This window comes from Pteronotus mesoamericanus, unplaced genomic scaffold (assembly GCF_021234165.1).
Source record: "Pteronotus mesoamericanus isolate MK-2021 breed Mesoamerican mustached bat unplaced genomic scaffold, CSHL_Meso_final contig_68, whole genome shotgun sequence".
Classification (NCBI taxonomy): domain Eukaryota; kingdom Metazoa; phylum Chordata; class Mammalia; order Chiroptera; family Mormoopidae; genus Pteronotus; species Pteronotus mesoamericanus.
Genome location: NW_026555234.1, coordinates 60732 through 82825, shown reverse-complemented (window position 1 = coordinate 82825; position 22094 = coordinate 60732). Strand labels below are relative to the sequence as shown.

The window sequence follows — 22094 nt, the reverse complement described above, 5'->3', positions numbered from 1 at the left end:
CCCATGAAGACTAGAAGAAGGAATTAAAATATCCTCCCTTTTTCACAGACAGGTCTGTGTGACCAGTTCACTTAAACAGATGGACCACAGCAGAGGGGACGCAGGATCCAACCGTCCTCAGTGAAGCCAGACGTTACAGAGACTTGAAAAAATATAAAACAATGCCACCCTTTATTGCTAAATATTTCTGTTTTGGAAAAGTTATTTTTCTTAAAAATATATTAGCATATGACAGGATTATATCTTTATTTTTAAATGAATAATTTTTTGAAATGTCTTAATTTTAATTGCAAATGCCATTTGTGCAACAGAGGTGGCCCGGACGGCACAGCTCCCGGGGTCCCCGTGGTGCTGGGGGGCCATGAAGGGGCAGACAGGACCCGCCTCCCGCAGGGCTGCTGGGCTCTGAGGACACACACACAACCTGGCGGCCTTTTGAGGCACCGATTTAAACACACAAATTTGGGTTATAGCATCAGTTATCCAGAGGAAACTGAAAGTTTGGAAGCTGTTGGAGTGATTGTCAACAAGGCAAACTAAGCCGCTTGCTACGGAATCTGAGTTCTAGCACCGCAGGCCAGGAAATTGAAGCTACTCATCGACATTGTAGAAATCACACCTTTTTTTTAGAATGATCTTGCATTTAAATTTTTATTAATCAAATCCATGGAGTAAATAGTAGACTTTGAAAGTATCTTGTTTTCCAGCGTCTAAGGCCTGGCGTGGCCCCGATCGGAGGCGACGAAGGACACGCAGACAGCAGCCGTGAGGAGCAGGTGCATCCCCTCGTAGAGAAGTTTCGGAGAAAACACGCTCCAAATGAACAAGTGGTAACGCAGGGACGTCACCAGAAGGACGTACGCAGACACCGGGAGGGAGCAGATCAGCGCGTAGCAGAAGCAGGCGTGTCTCAGGGCTGAGCCGCTGTTGACGAGACGGGAATGTGAATGAGGCCGCGCACAACACAGGTGGACGGCACAGACGCCTGTCCGGTCGGTCTGGCGGGGAGCCTGGGGAGACGCCACGGGCAGCAGGTACCTCCCGCCACTCTCCTGCCGCCACAGTCTCTGAAGTCGTTTTGAAAAAATGCATCCCCGTTGTTTGCACAGTTACCTATTTAAAACTGACATGCATGTACTACGATACTATCACATACATTATAAAATATAAACAATGAAAAGAAAGTCTCACAAGAGTATGAACAACTATATGCCAACAAACTGAACGATCTGGAAGCAGTGGATTAATTCCCAGAAACACACAATCTTCCAAGATGGAGTGAAGAAGAAAGAAAATCTGAAGAGACCTGTAACTGCTAATGAAATCAAAGCAGTCAGCCAAAAATTCCCAACAAAAGTTCTGGACCGGATGGCTTCATGGGGAAATGTTAGTAAACACTCAAAGAAGAGTTAACCCCTATCCTCAAACTGCTCCAAAAAATTCAAGAGGGAAGGCTCACAAGCTCATCTTATGAGGCCAGCATTTATCCCACTTCCAAGACCAGACACAGATTTTACTAAAAAAAGAAAATTATAGGCCAATGTCCCTGGTGACCATAGATCCAACAATCCTCAACGAAATATTAGCAAACCGAACCCAGCAATGCACCGTAAAGACCATGCCCCACGGCCATGTGGCCTGTCACCCTGGGACCGAGGAGGCAAGGACGCCCGGTCCCCTCAGTCAACGGTGCTGGGCAATCGGGACAGATTCCCGCAAAAGGTGAACCAGACCCCCTTCCCACACCACGTATACAAACTGACCGGCCACGATGAGTGGCTGAAAGCGGCCTCGGTGCGCTGCGCTCCCTCCACTATCACATGCACGCTGCTGCTCCCACGCCCCGTCCCCCACCCCCCGCAGGCTGGGGTTCCTGCTGCCCGTGCGCCCTGCTCTGGGTGCCCTCTGGCCCTGGCTCAGCAGCGACCCCACTGGACCATGAGCTCCTGCAGCAAGCCCTGCGTCTGCACTGGGGTCCTACCCACGAGGGAGGGGATCCCAGGGGGCTCATCCATCCCGGCGCCTCCGCCGGAGGGAAATTTGGGGGGAGCCTCAGGACGACAGGCCTCGGCCCCTCGCCGCCCCACCCCCAGGGAGCGTGCGTCTGCGCCCAGCCTCCAGGCTGGGCCCCTCCCGACCACAGCGCGCAGGCGGCTCCCACAGCCACATCCCGGGGCGGCCCCCCGTGACCTGCACCTCAGTAGGACGGACGGCGGCCCCACACCAGACCAAGGGGCAGGGGGCGTCACCTGCTGGAGTCTGAGCTCAGGAAGTTCACCAAGTGGCTGGCCCACAGCACGGGCCCCGCATACGTCGCAAACGCTGTCAGGAACATGGCGGGGACCTCCACGTAGGTGCTCAGGCCCACGAAGCCTGCGGCAACGTCCACCGTGGCGATGTTGTTGGAGTTTCCCTGGAAGGCAGGGCGATGGCGCTGGTGTGGCCGTGCTTACAACATGGCCCCCGGGGACCGTGAAACCGTCATGACCACCGTGACGCAGACGCACCGGAGCCCCGGCCTCCCCTCCGCCCCTCTCTGTCCCGCTGACCCTGGACACACTGTCCCCCACCAGCCGCCTCCCTCAGACAGGGAGGGGCAAGTGCAGGGTCCGGCGCTCAAGATGCTCCGCCGACGGAAGCCCACTGACCGGTGGCCGCTTCCGAGTTTCCTGAGATCTCTCTACTCCACATGGACGCCCCCGCCCTGCCCCCCACCTGACACCCCATCCAGGGCTGTGACCCTGGGAGGCACCGGGGTCGAGGGCGCCCGCCGGGGGCTGAGGACCGTGTGCCCCAGTGAGGGCCTGTCTGAGGGTGGACACTGCTGGTAGGCCACAGGCTGGCCACCTGGAGGGCTCCGGCCGCTCAGGGTGGGGCTGAGGGTCAGCCCTGAGACCGTGGTGGGGAACCACTGGCTCTGGCGAGGCGGCTCCGCCCCCAGCTGGCGCGGCAGGGAGGCGGGGCTCTGGGTCCTCACCCGGCACTCAGCCCGTATCAACGCTGGCAACCTTTCCTCAGACGTCTGGGGTGTTCACAGGCTGGACCACACGCAAGCCCTGGTCCCCGCCCAGTGAGGGCCCCTCCACAGAGCTGCCTCCCAAGCGGGGATGTGACAGCACAGCCACGCTCCCCTGAGACAAGGCAAGGGCGCGGGGTGTGCCCTGTGTGTGGTGGGGACACACCACAGCCCCAGCCCACTGAGCACGTGTGTCGGAAAGAACGGGCTGCGGTCCACCTGACACAACGCACTCGAGGCTGAAGCATCCTCCGCCACACATGCACCGTAACTCCCCACCCTGTGCTCAAGTCTTCTCAAAGGAAAGATAAGTGACAGGAAAAGCTGGCGATCGATCTCCTACCCACGACGATAATGAAAACCTACCTGAAAATAGAAGAACGCTTGGCCCAACCAGTAATGCATGGCCGTGACCTCCGCGGCATCGTGCCTCAGGGGCCTCCAGACGAAGCTGGCCATCACGGCCTGGACCAAGAGGCTGCACGCCAGGACGGGGAGGTTGTGCGGCCTGAGGAGCAGCGCCGCCAGGAGCACCAGGCCCCCGTGTATGTCCCACAGACCCACGGGCTTGCGTGTGAGATGCGCTGCCAGGACACGAGATCTGAGCAAGTCTTTGGTGCCCGTGAACAGAATGCCAAGGACAAACATGTACACGAAACGAGCCTCAATGATGCCCCTAAAAAAAATCAGAACAGCTTAGGTTTGTTAGCGCCACCCAGGCAAACTCAAGTACATATTTTCCCATCGCGGCCACATATCTACTCAGCTCAGAAGCCACAGTGCCACCCGCCCGGGGTGCCCGGTAGAGGGGGCGCCTGCCCGGAGGCCGGCATGCTGGCCCTCATGGCACGCCCTGCTTTGGTGGAGCAGACGCACGGAAACTGCTCCCGTCTGGTCCGAGGATGCCCAGCGCCGTCCACCCGGTAAGGTCCAGCTCTGCCAGGAGCTCCACGAGTTCACGAGCGCTCAGGTACGACTGCACGGGCTCAGCCAAGCAGATGCAAGTCAGCGCTCTCAGGCGCCGGCGCACATGCACCGTGGCGCGGCCTGGCAGCGGCTCCACCAGTGCCCGGCTCTGCGGCTGGGGCGAGGCAGCTAGTCAGTTACTGCCAGTGGTGCTCAGCTCTGTTGCACGTAAATGAGGAGAGATGGCACCCACGCCGCACCAAGCTGTCCCGGGACTGACCCCGGAGGATGCACGGCAAGTGTTTGGCACACGGGCAATATTACAAATCAAGTCATTTACCATGTTACTCACAGTTGTCTGTGAAGGACACAGTTTGTGACACTATACAAACACATTTCATCTATGAAACACGTATGTTCCCAAAACACACCTTGATAAATTTCAAATATCAAATATTTTATATATACTAGAAAAGCTAATCATTTGAAGTACTGTTAAGTAAAAATTTTATAATGAAGTAATCACCATAATGTATCTATTCTGAAAAACTGCACTTCCGTATCTCAGATTCTCCTAGGAAGGTTTATGCATTTCCAGCCCAGGCGGGAGCTAACAACAGGCCCACGGGTTTAAAGAAGGAGAAAGCGGCAGAGGTCCGAGGGGTCCGAGCAGTTTGCAGGAGGGGCGCTGGGCTCCGTGTCCGGAGGTGCCGGTCAGGCTGAACGGCCGCCTGGAGGGAGCGCGCTGCCGGCCCCGGGCTCCACGCGGAGGAGAGTCCGGCTAAACATAAAGGGGGGCGGGCAGCGGCACGTGGGGTCTGCGAGGGGCGGGGCAGCTGTGGGTGACGCAGAACCAGCAGGTCCAGAACCAGGCGGGGTCTGCGATCGGGGGCGGGGGCAGGAGCGGAGGGTTCCGCAGAAACGATGGGAGCAGGGCAGCACAGGCCGCGCGGGCGTGCTGGCCCACACGGGCGCGTGCACCCAGGGGAGGCGAGGAGTGACCCACGTTTGGAAGTGGGTGATGCTGAGAGCAGGCGCATCGGTCTGAGAGGCAGAGTGGAATTCACTCACGTATGACCCGTGGAGGTTTACACACACACCCTGAAATGGGACTTCCGGGCTTGACACGGGCCCGGAGTCTCAGACTCCGAAGCCGCCACGCTGCCCTCTGTGGCCTCTCTGCCTCGGGCGGAGGCCTGGCGCCCGGCCAGGCCCTTGGCTCCCCACACCCGTCCGCAGGTCGCTTCCAGGGGTGCCCCTCATGCCCTTGGCCCCCCAGTGGCCTGGCCCAGCCATCTCGACCTTCCCCTTGACCTGTACAGGGAAGATGACACTTGCTTTTCTCTGATTAGAAAACACAAAACTGAGCACAACCAAGATCAGCTCCTCGAAGGTCTGTGTCCTGAAAACAATCACAGCTAATGATGTAGTTTAGTCTTTCACACATAGAACACGTGCTCCTGTGTCACGGGCTCGGGCCACCACGCAGCCCAGTCCCCCGCCAAGCGTCGCAGTGGCTGCGGGAGTTCAGAGCCCCCTTCCCTGGCTCAGGGCCTCGCCCACCACAGTTGCCAGTGGCCGCGCTTCCGCCCTGTGCGGTGGCCGTGCCCCGGCCTCGGCCTCATCTCGGCTTCTCTCCCGGAGACAAACTGCCCCCAGGACACTGGGGTTGGAGTCTGGGCGCACTCGAGGCTCCGCAGGTCTCGCAGCCCACGCTGCGGACATCGCCCGCCCCACCCCAGAGCCGAACACAGAGGAGCTGACCCCGCTGACCAGCAGGGGGCCTCCCTGCCTGTCCGATGATCTGGACTCTTGCCTTTTGTGCTGTGTTTGCCAGCTGCTCAGCGACAGCCACATGTCACCACCTCGGAGCTTCCTGACCAAGAAATCCAGACCCTTTAGATCCCTTGCTTTCAAAAACGCCTTGTTTAAAAATAAACCTCAAACACCTTTCTCCCAAGGCACCTGTGTCTCTCCTGCCAGAACCGAGAGGGAAGCAGGGCCACGCCCTGGGGCCACTGCCGGCAAAACCAGCTCTGGGACCACAGGCTCCAGCGCCCCAGAGGCGGCAGGGCACGCGTCCGCGCACACACCAGGGGACAGACCTAAACGCCCACCCTCGGGGCCGCCGGCGCACGTACTTGGAGACGCCTTTGCTGTCGCGCTGCCAGGGCAGCAGCACGTGGCCAGTGGCCGCCCGGTAGCAGTAGACGCCCAGCAGGCCGAGCGCCAAGGCCGCCCGCGACACGGGCGAGCACCGCCGTTGAGCCAGCGCGAAGACCGCGAGGAGGCACAGGGCAGCCAGCGCCGACAGCTCGGCTTTATGGTCAGAGCTGAAAGAGATGGGAAATGCCAACAATTAGTGACAAGTGTAACAACTGATGTCACGGATCTACACGGAGTGGCTTTCTAAGACCTGTACTAAACGTGCTGGCTTCCTGGAAGAGCAAAACAGAAAATCGTTGGTGACTTACATTCGGACCGAGGCTCTCACCACTTAGTAAAGGGCTGTTCCCGTGGACGCCCATTTCTCATGCACCTGGTCCCCACACCAGCCCCGCCCTGGCCGGGGCGGGGACGAGCATGAGACACCGGGCCTTGTGCCCCTCTCCTGAGGCAGCCGCACTGTCCCCAACGCAGGGGCTGGGCAGCGCACAGGGACATGCACCTCCTGGTATGACCCTCTTCCCGGGTGGGGGACTCCAGAGAGGTTCAGGGGCTCACGGGGCAGGGCCGGCGAGGGCTGCTCCCTCCCGGAGCCTGAAGCGCAGCGGCCGGTGGGGCCGTGCGACCGCTCTGCCCAGGCACCTGCACACACGAGCGAGACACGCCCGGGACAGCGCACAGACGTGGCCAGGGCCTGGGCCTGAGGACGGCAGGTGTGCTGGGACCACCCTGTGGCCCGGTCCTCGCTCAGAGGGGCGGTCACCTAGGCGTCCATCCATGGCGGCCATGACACTGGACCCTGTGCTCTGCCCCGGGTTGGTCGTTGTCACAGCTGAGAAATGGGAGTTTGGCCGCCCCTCAAGGTCTGTCAGGAGGGGGGTGGGGTCACGGCGAGGCCTCTGCAACGGGCGGGAGCCCCGCAGGGCGGGAACAACTTGTGATGACGGAGGGGAGCCAGGTCCCGTGTGCGGAGGACGTCGGTTCACACCGAGCCATGGGCACCGCGGGGCCCGGAAGAGGGGGGCGGGGCGGGGCCCCCGCGGGTGGGAAGTGGCCAACTCTCCCGCACGGCGGCAGGTTCCAGAAAACTACGAAGAGGGTCACGGTGCTGCCCCGGTGCCTCCTGTGCTCGGGCTCTTGACGCCTGGCGAGGTCGTGCTGGGAGGGCGGCACAGCTCCCCTTGGCCCCTCACCCGACGTGGGGACAGCAGCGTCCTCAGGGGGGAGCCAGCGAGGGGCAAAACCGCATCCTCGCCGCAATTACCACAGAAAGATCACAGGGTTTCAAACACCACGAATCACAACGATTCGGCAACAAAAACCCAAACACAGGAGGCGGGTCTTGGGCTCCTTCCCCCATCGAGCCAGGGGCAGGGTGTGCTTTTCCAGGCCCTGCGATCTCAGACGCCCTCTGCATCCTGACCACGAAGGACAGGCCTGCCTTCTGCAGAAGGAGACCACGAGGGGCCGTGGCCCATGCTCTCACCTGGCCAGCCAGTGCCCCAGGTCGGGGCGGTGGGCCCACTGCACCCCCGTCTGGTTCAGGGGCCGCAGCAGCCGGCAGCAGCCGAGCACCAGCCACGGGCTGGCCAGCACCATCCCCTTCTCGCGGCCTCGGAGCGCGTCCAGGGAAGAGGGTCCACGGTGTCTTTGGCCCGCCTCCGGCACGTCACAGTGGCGGTTCTTGTTCCGCAGAGCGGGGACCGCGCCGGCAAACCCTTCCTCCGTGTGCGAGCAATGCAGGGGCGCGTCACCGTCCCCCGGGAAGCAGTTTCTGCAGGAGTCGTGGCCCAAGGCCAGGCACAGGGTGCTGACCAGGAAGTACCAGGTCTGGTGCTCCTCCTCGATGAAGCTGCTCGCGCCCAGGCTCGCGGCGTGGCCCAGCGTCCCCAGCAGGATGAGGAGGTCCAGCTCCGACCACCTGGAGCTGCAGTGAGCCGGGTTCTGGAGAGAGGGAGATGCGTTCTGTGCGGGAAAAATCGGGCCACCACACGCATCCTGCTGCACACGCTTCAAGCCACTGATCACGGGGCACAAACCCCGGGGGCCCTCGCCTCACGCACCTCAGGCCCCACCGCCTCGCTGGGATGGCCTGTTCCCCTCGGCACAGGCCGGGGACACGGGCCGTCCTCACCCTGGACTGCCCGTCCGAGGCCGAGTGGCAGCGAGGCGCTGACGTTTAGACCCGACAGCTGGTGGCGCTGGAGAGCGCGGCCTCCCCAGCCGCCAGGCGGCCACCGCCCGTTCCTGCTCCCGGGCAGTTCCCACCTCACTGGACCTCTGATTTCTCCACAGATTTTCCAGAAATCCAGAAACTGTGCACTGAAACAGTCAATTCTACTGGAATGACAAAGCTGGCACCACAGCACTGCCCTGAGATGCACCCACGCAAAGCACGTGAGCTGGGAGCTGAGCACTCAGCGACCGCCACTGGGCCCCTCCTCGACGCGGACCCCGCATCCGTCCGGCCAGGAGGCAGGCCGAAGGGCCCGTGAGCCTGGCCAGGCCTGGGGGAGGCCGGCTCTCACGCACCACGGGGGGCCCTCAGACGCGGCAGGCCCAGCGCTGGGCCCCCTGGGGCTCTGGGGCTGGCCATCTGCCCGCCTCTTCCTCAGGGCCCTGCCCCCACAGCCAGCTGAGGAATGGAGGTGCAAGAGGCCAAAGGCCCTAAACACCCCAAAGGAAAACGTCAGCCGGAGAGAGAAACCTGCTTCGCACCAGGCAGCACGGGTCCCGGTGCCTGTGCTGCCCCGTCCACCAGCTGCCTCCCGGCCGGCGACCAGCAGCTCTGCACGGCCCCCGTGTGACAGTCACCGACACGGAGACCCTGTCTTTCTCACCGACAGGTGGGGCCTGGGACCTGGCGCTCCGCACGCGGGGACAGGCCGCCCTTGTGGGCTCCTTTCCTTGCTGGCCAGGGCTGCCCAGGCCTGACAGGTTGACTAAAATAACAAAACATGGCCTGTGTGAAAAGAGGGTGCCACGCCTGCGGGGACCCGCCTTACCCTCCTCGGGAGCCGAGCACCCAGGAGCGCCCGGGTCAGGGCGGCCACGACGGCGCAGAGCAGGGCAGCGACGAGCGCCAGCACCGCCGCCGCGGTCGGCCACGCGAGGCTGCAGAAGTAGCAGGAGCTCTCGGCCGAGGTGCACACGGCGACGTGCACGGCCCAGAGCAGCAGGAGAGTCACATAGAAGAGCAGAGACGACACCGGCGCCGGCAGAGGGACGTCCAGCTCGGCCGCGGCGCCCAGAGCCTGCGGGGCGCTGAGCAGGAGCAGGGCGAGGACCTGGGGCAGGAACGCGGGGTGTGTCCACGACGGTCGGGCGTGGGGCGCCGCGCAGCCCTGACCCGACTGTGTGCCCAGGGACGCCAGGAGCAGCCAGGGAAGCTCCTATGTTCCCGTGTTCAGAAACACGGACGTCACCCATCCTCTGACCTGTGCAGCCCCGGCGACGCCATCAGGCCAGCCCCACGGCCGAGCCGCGGCGCCCGCGAGCACGCACCTCCAGGGCCACGACGGCGCCCACCACCATCGAGTAGATGTCGTAGTGGGCCCCCTGCGCGCTCAGGGCCAGGCTCAGGGTCCTCAGGGCCTCCAGGTACTGCCTGCGGACCTTGCTCCCCAGGCTGAGAAGGGCTTCGGAGTGGCTGTCCTCCAGGTACCGTCGGACCCAGTTTGCATGCAGCCTTTCTGACATTTGAAACTGTTCAAATCCAGGCTCTGTGGGGGGGTCACACAGACACGTGTGTGTGGGCAGGTCAGGGTCAAACGACCACAGGCGGGCAAGGCTGCACGGAAACGTGGGGCCAGCATGGGCGGGGTGGACACAGTCTCACAGGCGTGGGGACTCACCTCTCTTATAGGCAGGGACGTTCTCTCGCAACAGCCTGCTGAGCTGCACTGCGTTCAGGTGTAAAAACCTCAGCTGCTCTCGCATTGCCCTTCCGGCCACGACGGGGAACAGGAGGTGGCCCACGCTGTGTTTGGGGATCGGCAGACCAAGCCCTATTGCGAGCGTTGCAGCCAGGTCGGTCTGTTGGACGTGCTGTGTCTGTCTGACGTCACCTGGGGAAGAAACAGTGTAAGGGACAGGTTCCAGAATGCGCAGGATGGTAGTTGCTCTCGAGTTTGACCTCTACAAGAAGGTCGGCCAAAGCGTCCACGTCTTCGAACCCTTCCCTGCAGGTTCACGTGGAAAGCGCCTCGCTGTCTGATGCCAGTCAACCGACGGAAGGCCCACTCGGGGGGCGCGCTGCCTTCCCTTGGGCTGCGTGCAGTGCCGGGGAGGCTCCAGCACACACATTCCGCGCGGAGTGAGCTCCACAGCATGGCAGGCCACGGGGGCGGGGGGGGGCAGGCAGTTCAGAGGACGGCCACCTGAGGGACGGTCCCTTCAGCGAGGTCAGCAAACCCTTGTGAAGGGAGAGGCTGGTCTCCAGCGGTCCTGGCCTCAGGATTCAGCGCGGCCCTCTCCCCAACCCCACAGAGCAGCAGGGGGGCTGCCATGGGGGCCTGCTGAGAGCCGGCCCTGCCCGCTGCTGTCCTGAAGCACTTCCTGGCCCAGCAGCAGCTCCCTGTCCCGCCCTACCAACCGCTGCGTGGAGGCAGGTGTGATCAGGCCCCGGGCCCTAGCCCTGCGCCCTCCAGTGCGAGACCTGGGACAAGCAGCTCCATGCAGCCAGCGTCCCGCCTGTGCGGTCAGGGCCCAGCCCCCCCTGACCCAGGAGCTGCCCTGCGGGTCATCCCAGTGCTGAGCATAACCCAGAGGCCCCTGGGGAGGCGGTGCCTGGGCGGAGTCTCTTAGACACTGTAGTGTGAGTGTGTAGACAACGAGCTTTGATTGCAGTGTTTGTTGCATAGAATTTTTCTTTTTAAGTGGGTTAAATTTATTATCTTTTCTTGACTGATCCTCTACGGATGGCTCCTGGGTTCTACTTAGAAAGAAGTTTCCTCTCCAACATTAATTTTTTCTTGTTGTGTTCTCTTACATTAAGTACACTGATCTGAAGCAAGACAAAACCCAAAACAAAACCCCGCTTTGGGAACTGACAAAAGGCTGTTATTCCGAGACCCAAACTGCGAGTCCACGTCCCGACCTCGTCACGCAGGGCCCTGCGCACGGGACGACAGGTGTCAGCCGCAGGGCCGTGAGCGTGGCACCCGCGGCCCAGAGGCGGGAAATGGGCCGAAGGTGTGCGACGTCACATGGAAACGTGTATACACAGAAACCGTTTTGCCAACGTGCACGTAACGCCGAGGCACGGCCATGAGCACCCGTCACCTGGGGAGTGGATGGGTGACAAGCGCCGCTCCATAGCGGGAGGGCGTGGAGACCGGGCGCAGGCAGCACTGCGTGTGGGCCTTGGAAACAGTGTCCGGTCACATGCGGCTACGTGTTCCTGGGTCCCTCGTGCAGGAAGCCCCAGAAGACTCAAATCTCCTGGAGACGGAATGACAGCCAGGTTGGGGGGCGGGGCCTGGGTGTGGGAGGTGTGGGGCGACCACCGAGGTGGCGAGGGTACCCCGGCGAGGGTGGCGCAGCCCCGCTCTGAACGGGCTGAAGGGCGCGCAGCCCGGGCTCAGGCGCGGAGCGTAAGGAGGTCACGCAGGACGGCTGCCCTTCAAGCAGAGAAACGAACTGAAACAGGACGCCCCAAGCCCAGGGTGCACTGAGGCCGGGCCCCGAGCAGCCCCAGCCTCCGGGCAGGAGGGGCGTCGAACGCACGCTTCGGTCGGTCAGCAGCCCTAGCCTCTGACAACAAGGACCTGCCAGCTTAGCCGTCCTTTTTCCTCCCTGGGGGTAAAGGCGCTCGCATGGGCCGGGGCACCGCAGGAGCCCAGAGACCTGTGCTGGACTACAAACAGCTGGCAGAGAGGGCGGCCTCAGGCGTGGGCCTCTCACGGAGCCCGGCGGCCACACGGACCCTGCTGTCGGGGCAGCGGGGCGGAGAGGCCGGCACTCTGGCAGGGACTGTGCCCACTCGTGAGACGGCAGGCTCCCACAGGGCTGGGTGACGCCGAGGACCCGAGAGGGGAAGCCACAGAGTCTACAGAAACATCAGGGAGCGCCAGGGAGCAAGTGACGTGAGGAGGCAAAGGCAGGCTCCCAGGGGGGCAAGGGGAGGGCCGGGGGGCCAAGGGGAGGGCCGGGGGGCCGGGTGCGCGTGGGTGCAGAGCTGGGCGTGTCAGTGACGACAGGCGGGCCCTCAGTGGACCCCGCTGGGGCTGGCCCGTGACTCTCGCTGACGAGGCTCTTCAGCGTACAGCTTCCAACAACGCACACTTTTCCCAGAGTTCATGTCGGCTCAGCTGTCTCCCAGCTGCCAGTTCCAGACACCCAGGCAGAGACGTTCACACAGCTCAAGGCCACAAAGGTGCTGTGCTGTGCGAACCAGGGCGAGAAGTCTCCGCTTCCAGTCCCGACTGCCCCGCCCCACTGATTTTCATTCTCCCACGACTCAGGGTATTTGAAACTTTGCTCCCAAAAAGAGCTGTTAAAATGAAAGTCGGGTTAGAGACGAGAAATGAGGCACAGTTCCCACATGACGCCCACTCCCGCGTTCTCACCGGGCCGCCGCGCAAACGCAGAGCTGGCCAGCAGCAGGGCCGTGTTCACTTCCTCCGTGGAGGAGGCCCCGTGGCCCCCGTGCGCGGCCATGCCGTGGTCGCCGCAGAGGACCAGCAGGCTGGGCGAAGACGCCTCTCGCTCCTGAAAGGCGGAGGGAAAGTGTTTCAACCACGTTCGTGCTGGGAACACGTAGTCTTGTTCAGAAATCACCGCAGATTTTAGCTCTAAGCACAGCTGCTCTTTCTAGACTAGTTGTTTTTCCTTTTTACCTATGAGCCTGCAGTCAGGTCAAAGGGCCATGAGACAAGCCGAATCGCGTGGGGGTCACACAGCACAGGAGGCGCGGCCCGAGGGCCTCTCCGGCCCGGGACTTGGGCCCAGACCTCCAGGCCACCCCGGGCTGAGTGTGGGGGCGCCACTCTGAGCGCCCCTCGGGCCTCTCCTCGGTCCCACGCGGCTCCCTCCCTGCTCCAGCGGCTGCAGCCCCACTGCACCCTTCCTCTTGGCCTCGGGGAAGGCCATCCACCCCCTCCCTCCCAGCTTCTGCTCACCCCCCACGAGCCTGCTCTGACTGTGCTGCTGGAAATCACAGCCTCTCAGGGGCCGGCCCCCCTGCAGGGCCCAGCGCTCCCGTGGCCCCTCCGAGGGCACCTCTGCACACAGTCACTGGGCCTCGCGCTGGCCAGGAGCACAGGCTCCACAGAGACCCAGGCGGCGGGAGGCAGGAGGCGTTCGGGAGACGAGGCGAGAAGGGGAGCGGGGTAAGCGGTGATGGCGGAGACGGAGCCCGTGCCGGTGAGTCCCACGGGGCCGCTGGTGCTGCCCCGCGGCCAGGCGGCAGCTTCCGTCCTTCTAGGGAACGTGGGCACGGGGACACGCCCGCCCCACGACACACTGCAGGGCAGCTCACCTGGGACAGCAGCGCCGTGTGGACCCTCATCAGGACGCTGTCCATCTCGCTGAGCTTGTGCCCGATCAGTGGGCTGTGGGGCCCAGACACGTGGCCGATGTGGTCCAGCCCCAGGTAGTGGAGGATCAACACGTCCCAGTCCTCTCGTTTCAGTACTTTATCCAAATGCCTCGTAACGTTATCATCCACCTGAAAGCGGGAGGCGAGCAATGAGGACCCTCCAGTTTCCCTTCATCGTCACTCCCCAGGAAAGCACGGTGCGAGTGATCAGGTTTAGTTTAGGTGATAGGACTTGGGGGAGTTTGAAAAGACCAAGAAGAAATAAAAACTGCCATAAAAATTAAACAAACATTAGCATTAGATTAAGATGTCACTAATACCGTGTTTATGCCTCCAGATTATAGACAGAGTATCTTATACAGGTAATTTAAACGAGCAAGGTTTGTTCTACAAAAATTCTGTGGGGCCACTGCTGGGCCTTCACAGAGCGCGTGGCCAAGTCACACAGGCGCCAGGTCATTACGAGGAGACGAAGGGAGAAGGGCAGCGAGTGAAGACAGGACAGCGCCCAGAGGTCAAGCAACCCCAGGGAGGCCCTGGGTCTGTACGAGTGCCTGACCGGAAAACTGTCCTGGGTGGAGGGGGACGCGGGGCTCGGTGACAAGCTGTCACCCAGCCCAAAAGAGCCATCAGTCCCCTCAGCCGGGACCCTCGGCCAGCCACCCCCTCGCATGGAGAAGTCCACAACACGGAGAGGGTGTCCGCGTGGCCACGCACAGGACAGGGTGATTGGCCGCAGGGGCGATCGCTGGGCGTCTGCACAGGCCGCCGGGGGCGCGGGCATGAGCAGGCCTGCAGGAGGCTCCCCGGGTCCGGCCCACAGACAGGCGTGCTGTGCGAGACTGTCTGCCCCGCGCCAAGTCCAGACACGCGGGGGCCGCTGCCCCACAGGTCCCCCTCTGCACCCAGGCTCAGCTGTCCAACGCGGGCTGCAAGCCCAGCACGGGGCTCGTGCCCCGCCGCACCGGGCCCACCCTCTGCCCTCCCCATGCCATGCGCCTCCCACGTGCAGAAGGACTTGGGGGTCCTGGGCAGCCCGGGCCGTCCTCAGGCTCTGCCTTGGACGGGCGCTGCCTCCCCGTCCTCCTTGGAAGTCCCCACTCACCTGCAGGACTCGGCTTAACTGTCTCCTTGCTGGAAAGCCCTTCTGGATCCTTTACACGCGCCAGAGGGTGCGCAGCTGGTCTAGGCTGTGGGCTCCCGGGGACTGCGCTGACACTGGCCCCGGGGGGTCTGTCCCCGGGCTGTGACTGGCTGTGCACGAACCACGCTGGCAAGGTCTCTACACTACTCCCATCGCAGTAACAAAGCCGCTACAAACAACGCTCCCTCTCTACCTACAGTGACACAGGTTTCTTATTTTAAAAACTGACCTCTGTGTAATCTGACACAAAAAACGAGGTGGTTCCATCATATTCCACAAAATGCCTTGGGAATAATTTCACCCACGTCTCATCCCCGTAGAAGATGATCCTCCTCCCCGCGGCCCAGGCCTGCGTGATGACGTTGTCGTCCAGCAGCGCGGGGGAGTTCAGGTTCCTGACGACGTCGATGAAGCCGGGGAGGCTCCCCGTCACCAGGGCCTGCGGGAGGGAACGTCGCCATGAGCCCCGGGTTCAAGCAGGGGAAGGGGCTGCAGATCATGGTGCCGAAGGGAGACACAGCACCAGGCATAGATTGATGCAGGACAGGGGGAGCTATGCACTGGTTCTGGGCCAAACCAGAAAGCTCCGCCGTGAATACTTGACTGCAGCTCAGCCAAGGAGAAGGTGTGGGAGGAGGCCGTGGGCAGCCGGGCAACGGGGGCGGCCAGAGGAGAAGCTACGGGTTCCAAGAACCAAAGCAAGTGGCCAAGTGTGGGACCTGCTGAGACCACAAACCTGTCTGTCCTAGCCCACCGTCAGCTTCACATCTGCAGACTCCGTTTACCGATGGGAAAACCACAGGCTGTGACGCCCCCTCCCGAGTCCAGGAGCAGCCCTAACAGCCGCGGGAGGACGGCGGTTTCAGAGCGCGAACTCGCAGGGGTTCTCAGACTGAACTGGCCCATCGATGCTGGTCCCCTCCCCGCAGTCTGATGTGCGACCATGGTTTCTGGGAGGAGAGGTGGGCGCGACACCCCAACACCTCGCTGCCCAAGGCACAGGGCAGCAGCCTCCCTCGTGCAGCACAGAGTCTGAGAGGGCACAGCGACGGGTCACGGCCTCTGTGACCTGGCTTTTCCGACAACCCACTGCACTAGCGCCCAGGGCCCCACACGATGAAAATGGACAGGAACCCGGGTCACGCCAAAGATGCTATCGTTTTCCCAACACTCCTCGGACAACAAGCGCAAAGGTGAATTTACTGAACTTCTGGGATGCAAGCAAGAGGCTTGACAAGTCCTCTCTGCCAAGAGCAATAATAAAACTGGATAAAACTGTCCAAAACCACCATCTTGGGACTTTGAAAACTCATCAAGGATAGACAACCAACAAGCAATCGAGAAGCGCTTCCTCGAGACAAAGCCCCGAAGCCCCGGGAGCACGAGGAGCACCTGCGGTGGTTTAACCGGGCCGCTCCCCCCAAGCCCAGCTCTGAGCTACAGCAACCGAGGCCCCGGCGGGGCCCCTGCCTGGGAGGTAGCTCTGCAGACCAGCACCACGCCAAGGCGCGGAATCAACAGGAAGGCCAGGTCACAGTGGCCTGACGCCACATGCTGGTTGTGGTGAGAGATCAGCCCAACACTGAACAGGGCACCTGGGGAGCGAGACAGGTATTGTTGACCTGTATGAGCCCCCCTATTCCCGGGGCCCGAAAGGCTGCATGTCCACGCAGAGGACGCCGGGCAGGGCCTGGTTACCATCCTCTCCCTGCTCAGAGAGTGAGAGTCCGGACGGACGCACAAGTGCCCTGGCCCGTGAGCGTGTGGCCTGCCCCACACGGGACCCTGCCAACAGGGGAAGCCTCAGGCCCATGGTGTTTGCACACAGCCTCTGACCAACTGCCGGCCGAGGCTGCCCTGGGCGACCCCTGGAGAGGCCGCCCCAACGAGAACCCGAACGTGACCCGGCAGGGACATCAGCTGTTGTAGACGCGGGGAGACTCTCTGGACGCAGTTCAGGCAAATCAGCACCCACAGACAAAATGACAGCGAACGCAGCCCGCACGCGGGGGGGGGGCGGGGGGGCGGGACCGGAATCCCGGGGGGGCGGTGGGAGCGTGCGTGCACGTGTTACACCCCATCCCACTGCACAGAGACGCATGTGCCCGCCTGTACGGAAATCCCACCTCAACAGTCATTTCTCAAAAGGTGACCTTCTCTCTTACCCCCAAATTCTACTCACTGAAGATCACCAGTTACTTCTGGTGAGTACCTTTTCATACTTTCTTCTGTGTGCGTACGATCTCAAATACACAAAAATATATTTTTTTTTCACGAAAATGGTAACTAAATAATCCTGCAAGTTGGTTTTGCTTTCCAATTAATCACAGATCAGCTAGTTACACATAATACTTGAATGTACAATATACTTACATCCATGTTTGAATGTGCAATATATTTAACATATTTAACCAAGGCCCTGGCTGGTGTGGCTCAGTGGATTGAGTGCCGGCCTGAGAACCAAAGGGTCACCGGTTAGATTCCCAGTCAGGGCACAGGCCTGGGGTGCAGGACAGGTCTCCAGTGGGGGGCGTGTGAGAGGCAACCACACAGCAACGTTTCTCTCACACATCGATGTTTCTCTATCTCCCTCCCTCCTGCTCCTTCTAAAAATAAACGAAATCTCTAAAAAAAAAAAGACCATTTTAATGGATGTTTACTTTAGAAAGCTCCTCATGGGAGTGCCATTGGAGCTGAGACCTGAAAGCTGAAGTGTCCCCCAGGTGAGATGAGGTGGGGCCTTCCAGGGGACACTCAGTAAATGGCAGAGGGCCCACAGCAGAGGGGCTGGTACGCTGGGGACGGAGCTGTGTGTCGCTACCAAGGAGGGAGAGCAGCCCAGACGGAGGTGGAGAGGTGGGCAGGGCAGGCGCCCAGCCCTGAGCCTGGGTGGGGAGGCGCCGTGCAGGCCAATGGCGAACCCCCTGGGCTGGACAAGGGCAGCAGCTGGGCCCAGTGATCCCCGCAGTCTGAAGGCACCTGTTCACCTCATTTCTGGCGAAGAGGAGGTTATCATCAATCTTTACATTTTTACAAGGTGATAGGCAAAATCTGGCCTTATAGATGGTTTTAGTTTGCCTTGCTATGATCACTAATAAAACTAAGAATCTTTCCCCATGTTTACTGGTCATTTCAATTTCTTCCCTTGTGGATTTCTTCAAATCCTTTGTCCAGATGCCACTGGACTGCTGTGTCTGATCGGACCCTGCTTACATCTCATGGGCTTAGCATCTTGTTTTTTGTGTCAACTGTAAGTAATTTTTCCAGTTGATCGTTTGTCAGTTGACTTTGTTTAAAATGTGTGTTTTCATGTAGCCAAATCTGTCCATCACTCGTTGGGGGCTTTTTCAAGGTGCTCCCCTCTTTCTTGCACTAGCTGGGGTTCCCACGGCCCTTTGAGGAGGGCGGGGACAATGTGGCACTGGCTTTGCCCAGGGGAGCCGTTGCGTCACAGCCGGGGGCCACGGAGTGTGAGAGCTCAAGTCTGTCCTCTCCGTGGGGATTCCCTGCGGCTCCTGTGGCCTTGGGGATGGTAGATTTTTGCCTTCGAGAGTGAGGAGGGCTCTGCAGAGACAACTGGGAAAGGATGCATTCTGGATCCCCTCTTCTTCCGCGTGACACGGTGTGACCAACAGAGACTCTGGAATCAGACAGAGCCGTATACTGCAGTTCCCGATTCCAGCAGTGTGGTTTTGGCACTTCAAGCCTGTTTTCTCATCTGGAAAACGGCCTCTACTTGTCCAACAAGTAGTTCTGGAGTCAATCAATAGAGCTTTAGTCTTGTCTTTACGCATAGTTCCTGCGTAGAGCACTGTCACTTCAATGTCACGTTCACCAGGCTCCACACCGGAAGGTACCTCCCAGAGCAGGGACAGTGAGAACTGCTCCGGCCCATTCATGCTGGACTGGCCACTGTGCCTGCTGCAAGGCTGGACAAGCCTGAGTTTCCTCCCTCACCTGCAAAGTCAGGAGATTGAACCAGGTGACCCCAGGGTTGTAAGGACCTAATGTCAATGAAAGAAAAGAGCAGGGGAGGAGGACGGCACCTCTGGGACGAGGCTGGCCCGGACGACCGGGCGCTAAATCCTTTGTGCTTCCCAGGAAGCGTGGGCTCTGGCTACCGGAAAAAGGGCGCACGTCATGGGTCTCAGCTCCAGCTCACCTGTCAGGCTTCTGCACACTCTCCTGCCCCAGCCAGGTTGACGGCACCAAACAGTTAAAATCTGGACAAGGAAAAGACTACAGAGAGCCCCCCTCTAAACCTTTTGAAGAGCCAAACCATGACTACAAAACATTAGGTCAAACTGTTTACCTTGATTCGAGGCATAGTAACTGTAGGTGGCTTTGCTACAGCCACAAAACTGTGAGACGCTCCTTTTTCCACGAGGTAAGTTGTATAGGGCATGAACTTCACCCCATTTGACCCAAACACAAAATCGTCTCTCAAGCCGTCTATCAGCATAACAACAACTTTACTGAAGAGAGGTGGTGGGCGGCTGGTCCAATTGGAAGTGGCTCCTGAAAGTGTTTGAAAGAAGGAAACGAGATTTTAAACTTTATTTGGCATTCAATCACCTATAACCTAGTTTCTGCCTACTTCTCTGGTGCATATCCTGTCCTATCCACATGTATCAACCCAAAGAAAAAGGCTCACAGTGCGGGCGAGGGGGTCACTCCCAGGAAGCTCACGGAGCCCCGGTATTAAGTCGCGAATAGCCCTTAGCGTGGGGCGGAGTCTGGGACCCGGGAGTCTCTTCCTGAGGGCCCTGGACTGGAAAATCTAGCGAGCATGACCTGAAAACACAGTGCCTCACTGAGCGGAAGGGCAAGCATTTACAAACTGTGCGCACGTGGTCAGGGGCCCGTGTTGCCCAAAACAGGAGCCAGGCAGGAACCATGCCTCTGCCTGGGAAGGGTCGCTTGCGAGGCGGTCTTCCCTGCGGGTTAAAAAATCTTGGAGGAACGTAAAACAAAACAAAACACCGAAACCCAAGACTCTTTATCTTTTGTGACTCACTGAGCAAAAGAAGTTGCCAGGAAGGGAGTGGCTCAAAGCCTGCTCGGGACAGAGGTGCGGGCGTCCCGGCCTGAGTGGGAGAGGCGCGGGGGCCTAGCCGCGCCTCTCCCGCTCACGCTTTTCGGGAACCAGGGAGGAGGGTCGCAGTGGGGTTGATAGTGGCGGTTGCCAAGTGGTAGGAAAAAGAGGCGGGAGCTGTAAGAAGAGGGGTCCTGGTACGGGGACCAGGATGGAAGAGGAGCCCGGGAAGCGCCCGAGAGCAGCGGCCCAGGGAGCGGGACGCCGGGTAGGGGTCTGTACCTGCCGAGGGCTCGGGCGCCGGGGGCTCCGCAAGGTGCTCGGTCCCGGCAGAGGAGCGCACAGGAGGCGGGAAGAACCCCCGAAGGAAGAGCGCGACCCCGAGCACCTCGATCACTACGCAGCCTGCGGCGAAGGTCCCGGAGCCCAGCCGCATCGCGCCCTCGCGCCGGGCGGGGACCCGGCTCCCGGAGCCCAGGCAGAGTCGCCCGGCGGCAGCGGCCTCGGGCTGCAGGGAACAGCCTCTGAACAAATGCCAGGTGCCGGTCCCCCTGGCGTCACGGCAGCCGGCGCACCGGAAGTACGCGCTAATGGGGCGGGCGCCTTTGGCTCCGAGCGCCCCAGAGAGCGGAAGCCCCGCCTACTTCCGGCGCGCGGGCCTAATTCCCACACGGACTCCGCCCACCGTGAATATCCGACTGTGAAGTTCCTCGGGGAAAGCCAATAGACCGTGAGCGCGGAAGGACACCGTTCCCGTTTTCTAGGTCTTTACTGACTTCCAGTCCATCTAAAACCTGGTGCTGTTTCTTCAAAACGAAATCCTCGTGGAAGTGCAGTTGGCTTGAGCATTTCGGGGAGGCTGTGGTGGCTGCCATGTCAAGACCCTTCACGATCGCTGACTTCCCCCCCACTCCCGGTGAAGCTGCCCGTCACCCCCGGGGGCACGTTCCGGCGGCCGGTCCCTGAGGTCCAGCGCCACCCGGGGGTCTCAGGGAGGGTCCCCGCTGCAGGATTTGGGGAGCTGTTTCTCAGAAAAGCCTGGAGCAGCGCGTTTCTGTCCTGGCCACAGGAGCTGCCCGCGGGCAGGCCCGGCCCCAGGGAAGGCGCGCGCGCGCAGCTCCAGCGCCTCCCGCAGGTCCCGTGCGGAGTCCCCCGCGTCCGCTGCCGGCGCCCCGCAGAGACCGCCCTCCGGGGGCTGGGCCCGCCCGGCCGTCTCTCCAGAAAGCACCGCGACGACCGCTCCCGGGCGTTTTCAGGATTTCCTGATCCCGAGCGGACGCGCTCTGAACGCAGTTTCCCAGGAAACCTGGGGCCCGAAGGAGGTAACTGAGGTTAAACTGGGTCCTCAGGGTGGGTCCCTCACGCAGACGCCGAGACGGGGTCATGGCCGTGTGGTCTTCCACGAAGGTCCCTGGGCGCGCAGTCTGGCGGCGGCGGGCCGCGGGCCGAGACAGAGCCTTCGGCGCGCGCTCCGCCTGGGCGGCACTGCGGCGCCGCGGCCTCCGGAGCAGCGCGGGGCGGGCGTCCGCGCGAGGCTGCCCGGCCCGGCGCGTGACCACGGGAGCCGAGGGGGCCACGACCCGGAGAGCGGGGCGCGGCGGCCCCGTAAGTGCGCGGACGAGCCGTTCACGGCGGCCACGAGGCAGCAGCGGCCCAAACGTCCGTCAGGAGGAAACGGACAAGCCGATTGGGTATAAACACAGCGGGTCTTTATTCGGCCATAAAAAGGAATGAAGTACATGCTCCATGGATAAAGCTGGACGACCGGACGCCGAGTCACAGACACACGGCCGGGGACGTGTCGCATCATCCGATTTCCGTGCCACGTCCAGGACGGGTGAGCCCGGAGCCAGGGTGCCGCTCGCACCCGCCGCGGCTGCAGCCCGGGGCCGCTCGGTGCGTGAGGGGCTTCCGGCAGGTGGCGGGAAGCGCTGGAACAGCGGCAGCGGTCGCCCGACACCGGGACTGCGGGACGCTGTACGCGGGCCGCTTTAGAACGGCTTGCGGCTCACGGTCCAGGGTCGGTCCGGGCGGGGGAGCCGCACGGAGCGGGGTCTGAGCCGCGTCGAGGTGGGGCCGCGGCTGCGGCCTCCGCCCTCGGCCTCCCGCTTGAGCCCTTTCCGTCGCCCGTGGGAGGGCGCGCCCTGCCGCCCCGGTGCGGCCGCCCCGCGGGGACGCGCCCGGGACGCGGCGCGAGCACGAACTGCGCCCTCGGCTCTGCCTCTGGGGACCCCGATGCGGGACGGCCCGTGACACCGAGGCTGTGGTGCGTGTCAGGGTGTTGAGT

The 22094-nt window shown here is 61.6% G+C and overlaps 1 protein-coding gene across 2 annotated transcripts; it reads right to left on the bottom strand.

Annotated features, from left to right (window-relative positions):
• Positions 1-620: 620 nt before the first annotated feature.
• On the bottom strand, positions 621-20365 carry PIGG (phosphatidylinositol glycan anchor biosynthesis class G (EMM blood group)). Of its 2 annotated transcripts, XM_054581835.1 has the most exons (13): positions 20090-20365; positions 19085-19290; positions 15002-15211; positions 13569-13757; positions 12658-12799; positions 9943-10155; positions 9593-9810; positions 9094-9375; positions 7575-8032; positions 6064-6255; positions 3383-3692; positions 2250-2413; positions 621-924 (listed from the first exon to the last, which is right to left on the bottom strand). In XM_054581835.1, the coding sequence occupies exons 1-13, from the start codon at positions 20241-20243 to the stop codon at positions 711-713; spliced, it is 2952 nt and encodes a 983-aa protein (XP_054437810.1). In that variant the 5' UTR covers positions 20244-20365; the 3' UTR covers positions 621-710. The 2 variants fall into 2 exon arrangements, with proteins under 2 accessions (XP_054437810.1, XP_054437811.1); XM_054581836.1 differs by lacking the exon at positions 9094-9375.
• Between the last annotated feature and the right edge of the window lie 1729 nt (positions 20366-22094).

What these genes read in the sequence shown, in the direction of transcription:
- PIGG (XM_054581835.1), bottom strand. Translation starts at nt 20,243, where the DNA reads ATGCGGCTGGGCTCCGGGACCTTCGCCGCAGGCTGCGTAGTGATCGAG. An exon ending in GCGCCGTCGTGGCCCTGGAG is followed by an intron (nt 9,376 to 9,592) that starts GTGCGTGCTCGC and finishes TTCCTGCCCCAG; the next exon opens with GTCCTCGCCCTGCTCCTGCT. An exon ending in CTGGGGCACTGGCTGGCCAG is followed by an intron (nt 6,256 to 7,574) that starts GTGAGAGCATGG and finishes CATCTCTTTCAG; the next exon opens with CTCTGACCATAAAGCCGAGC.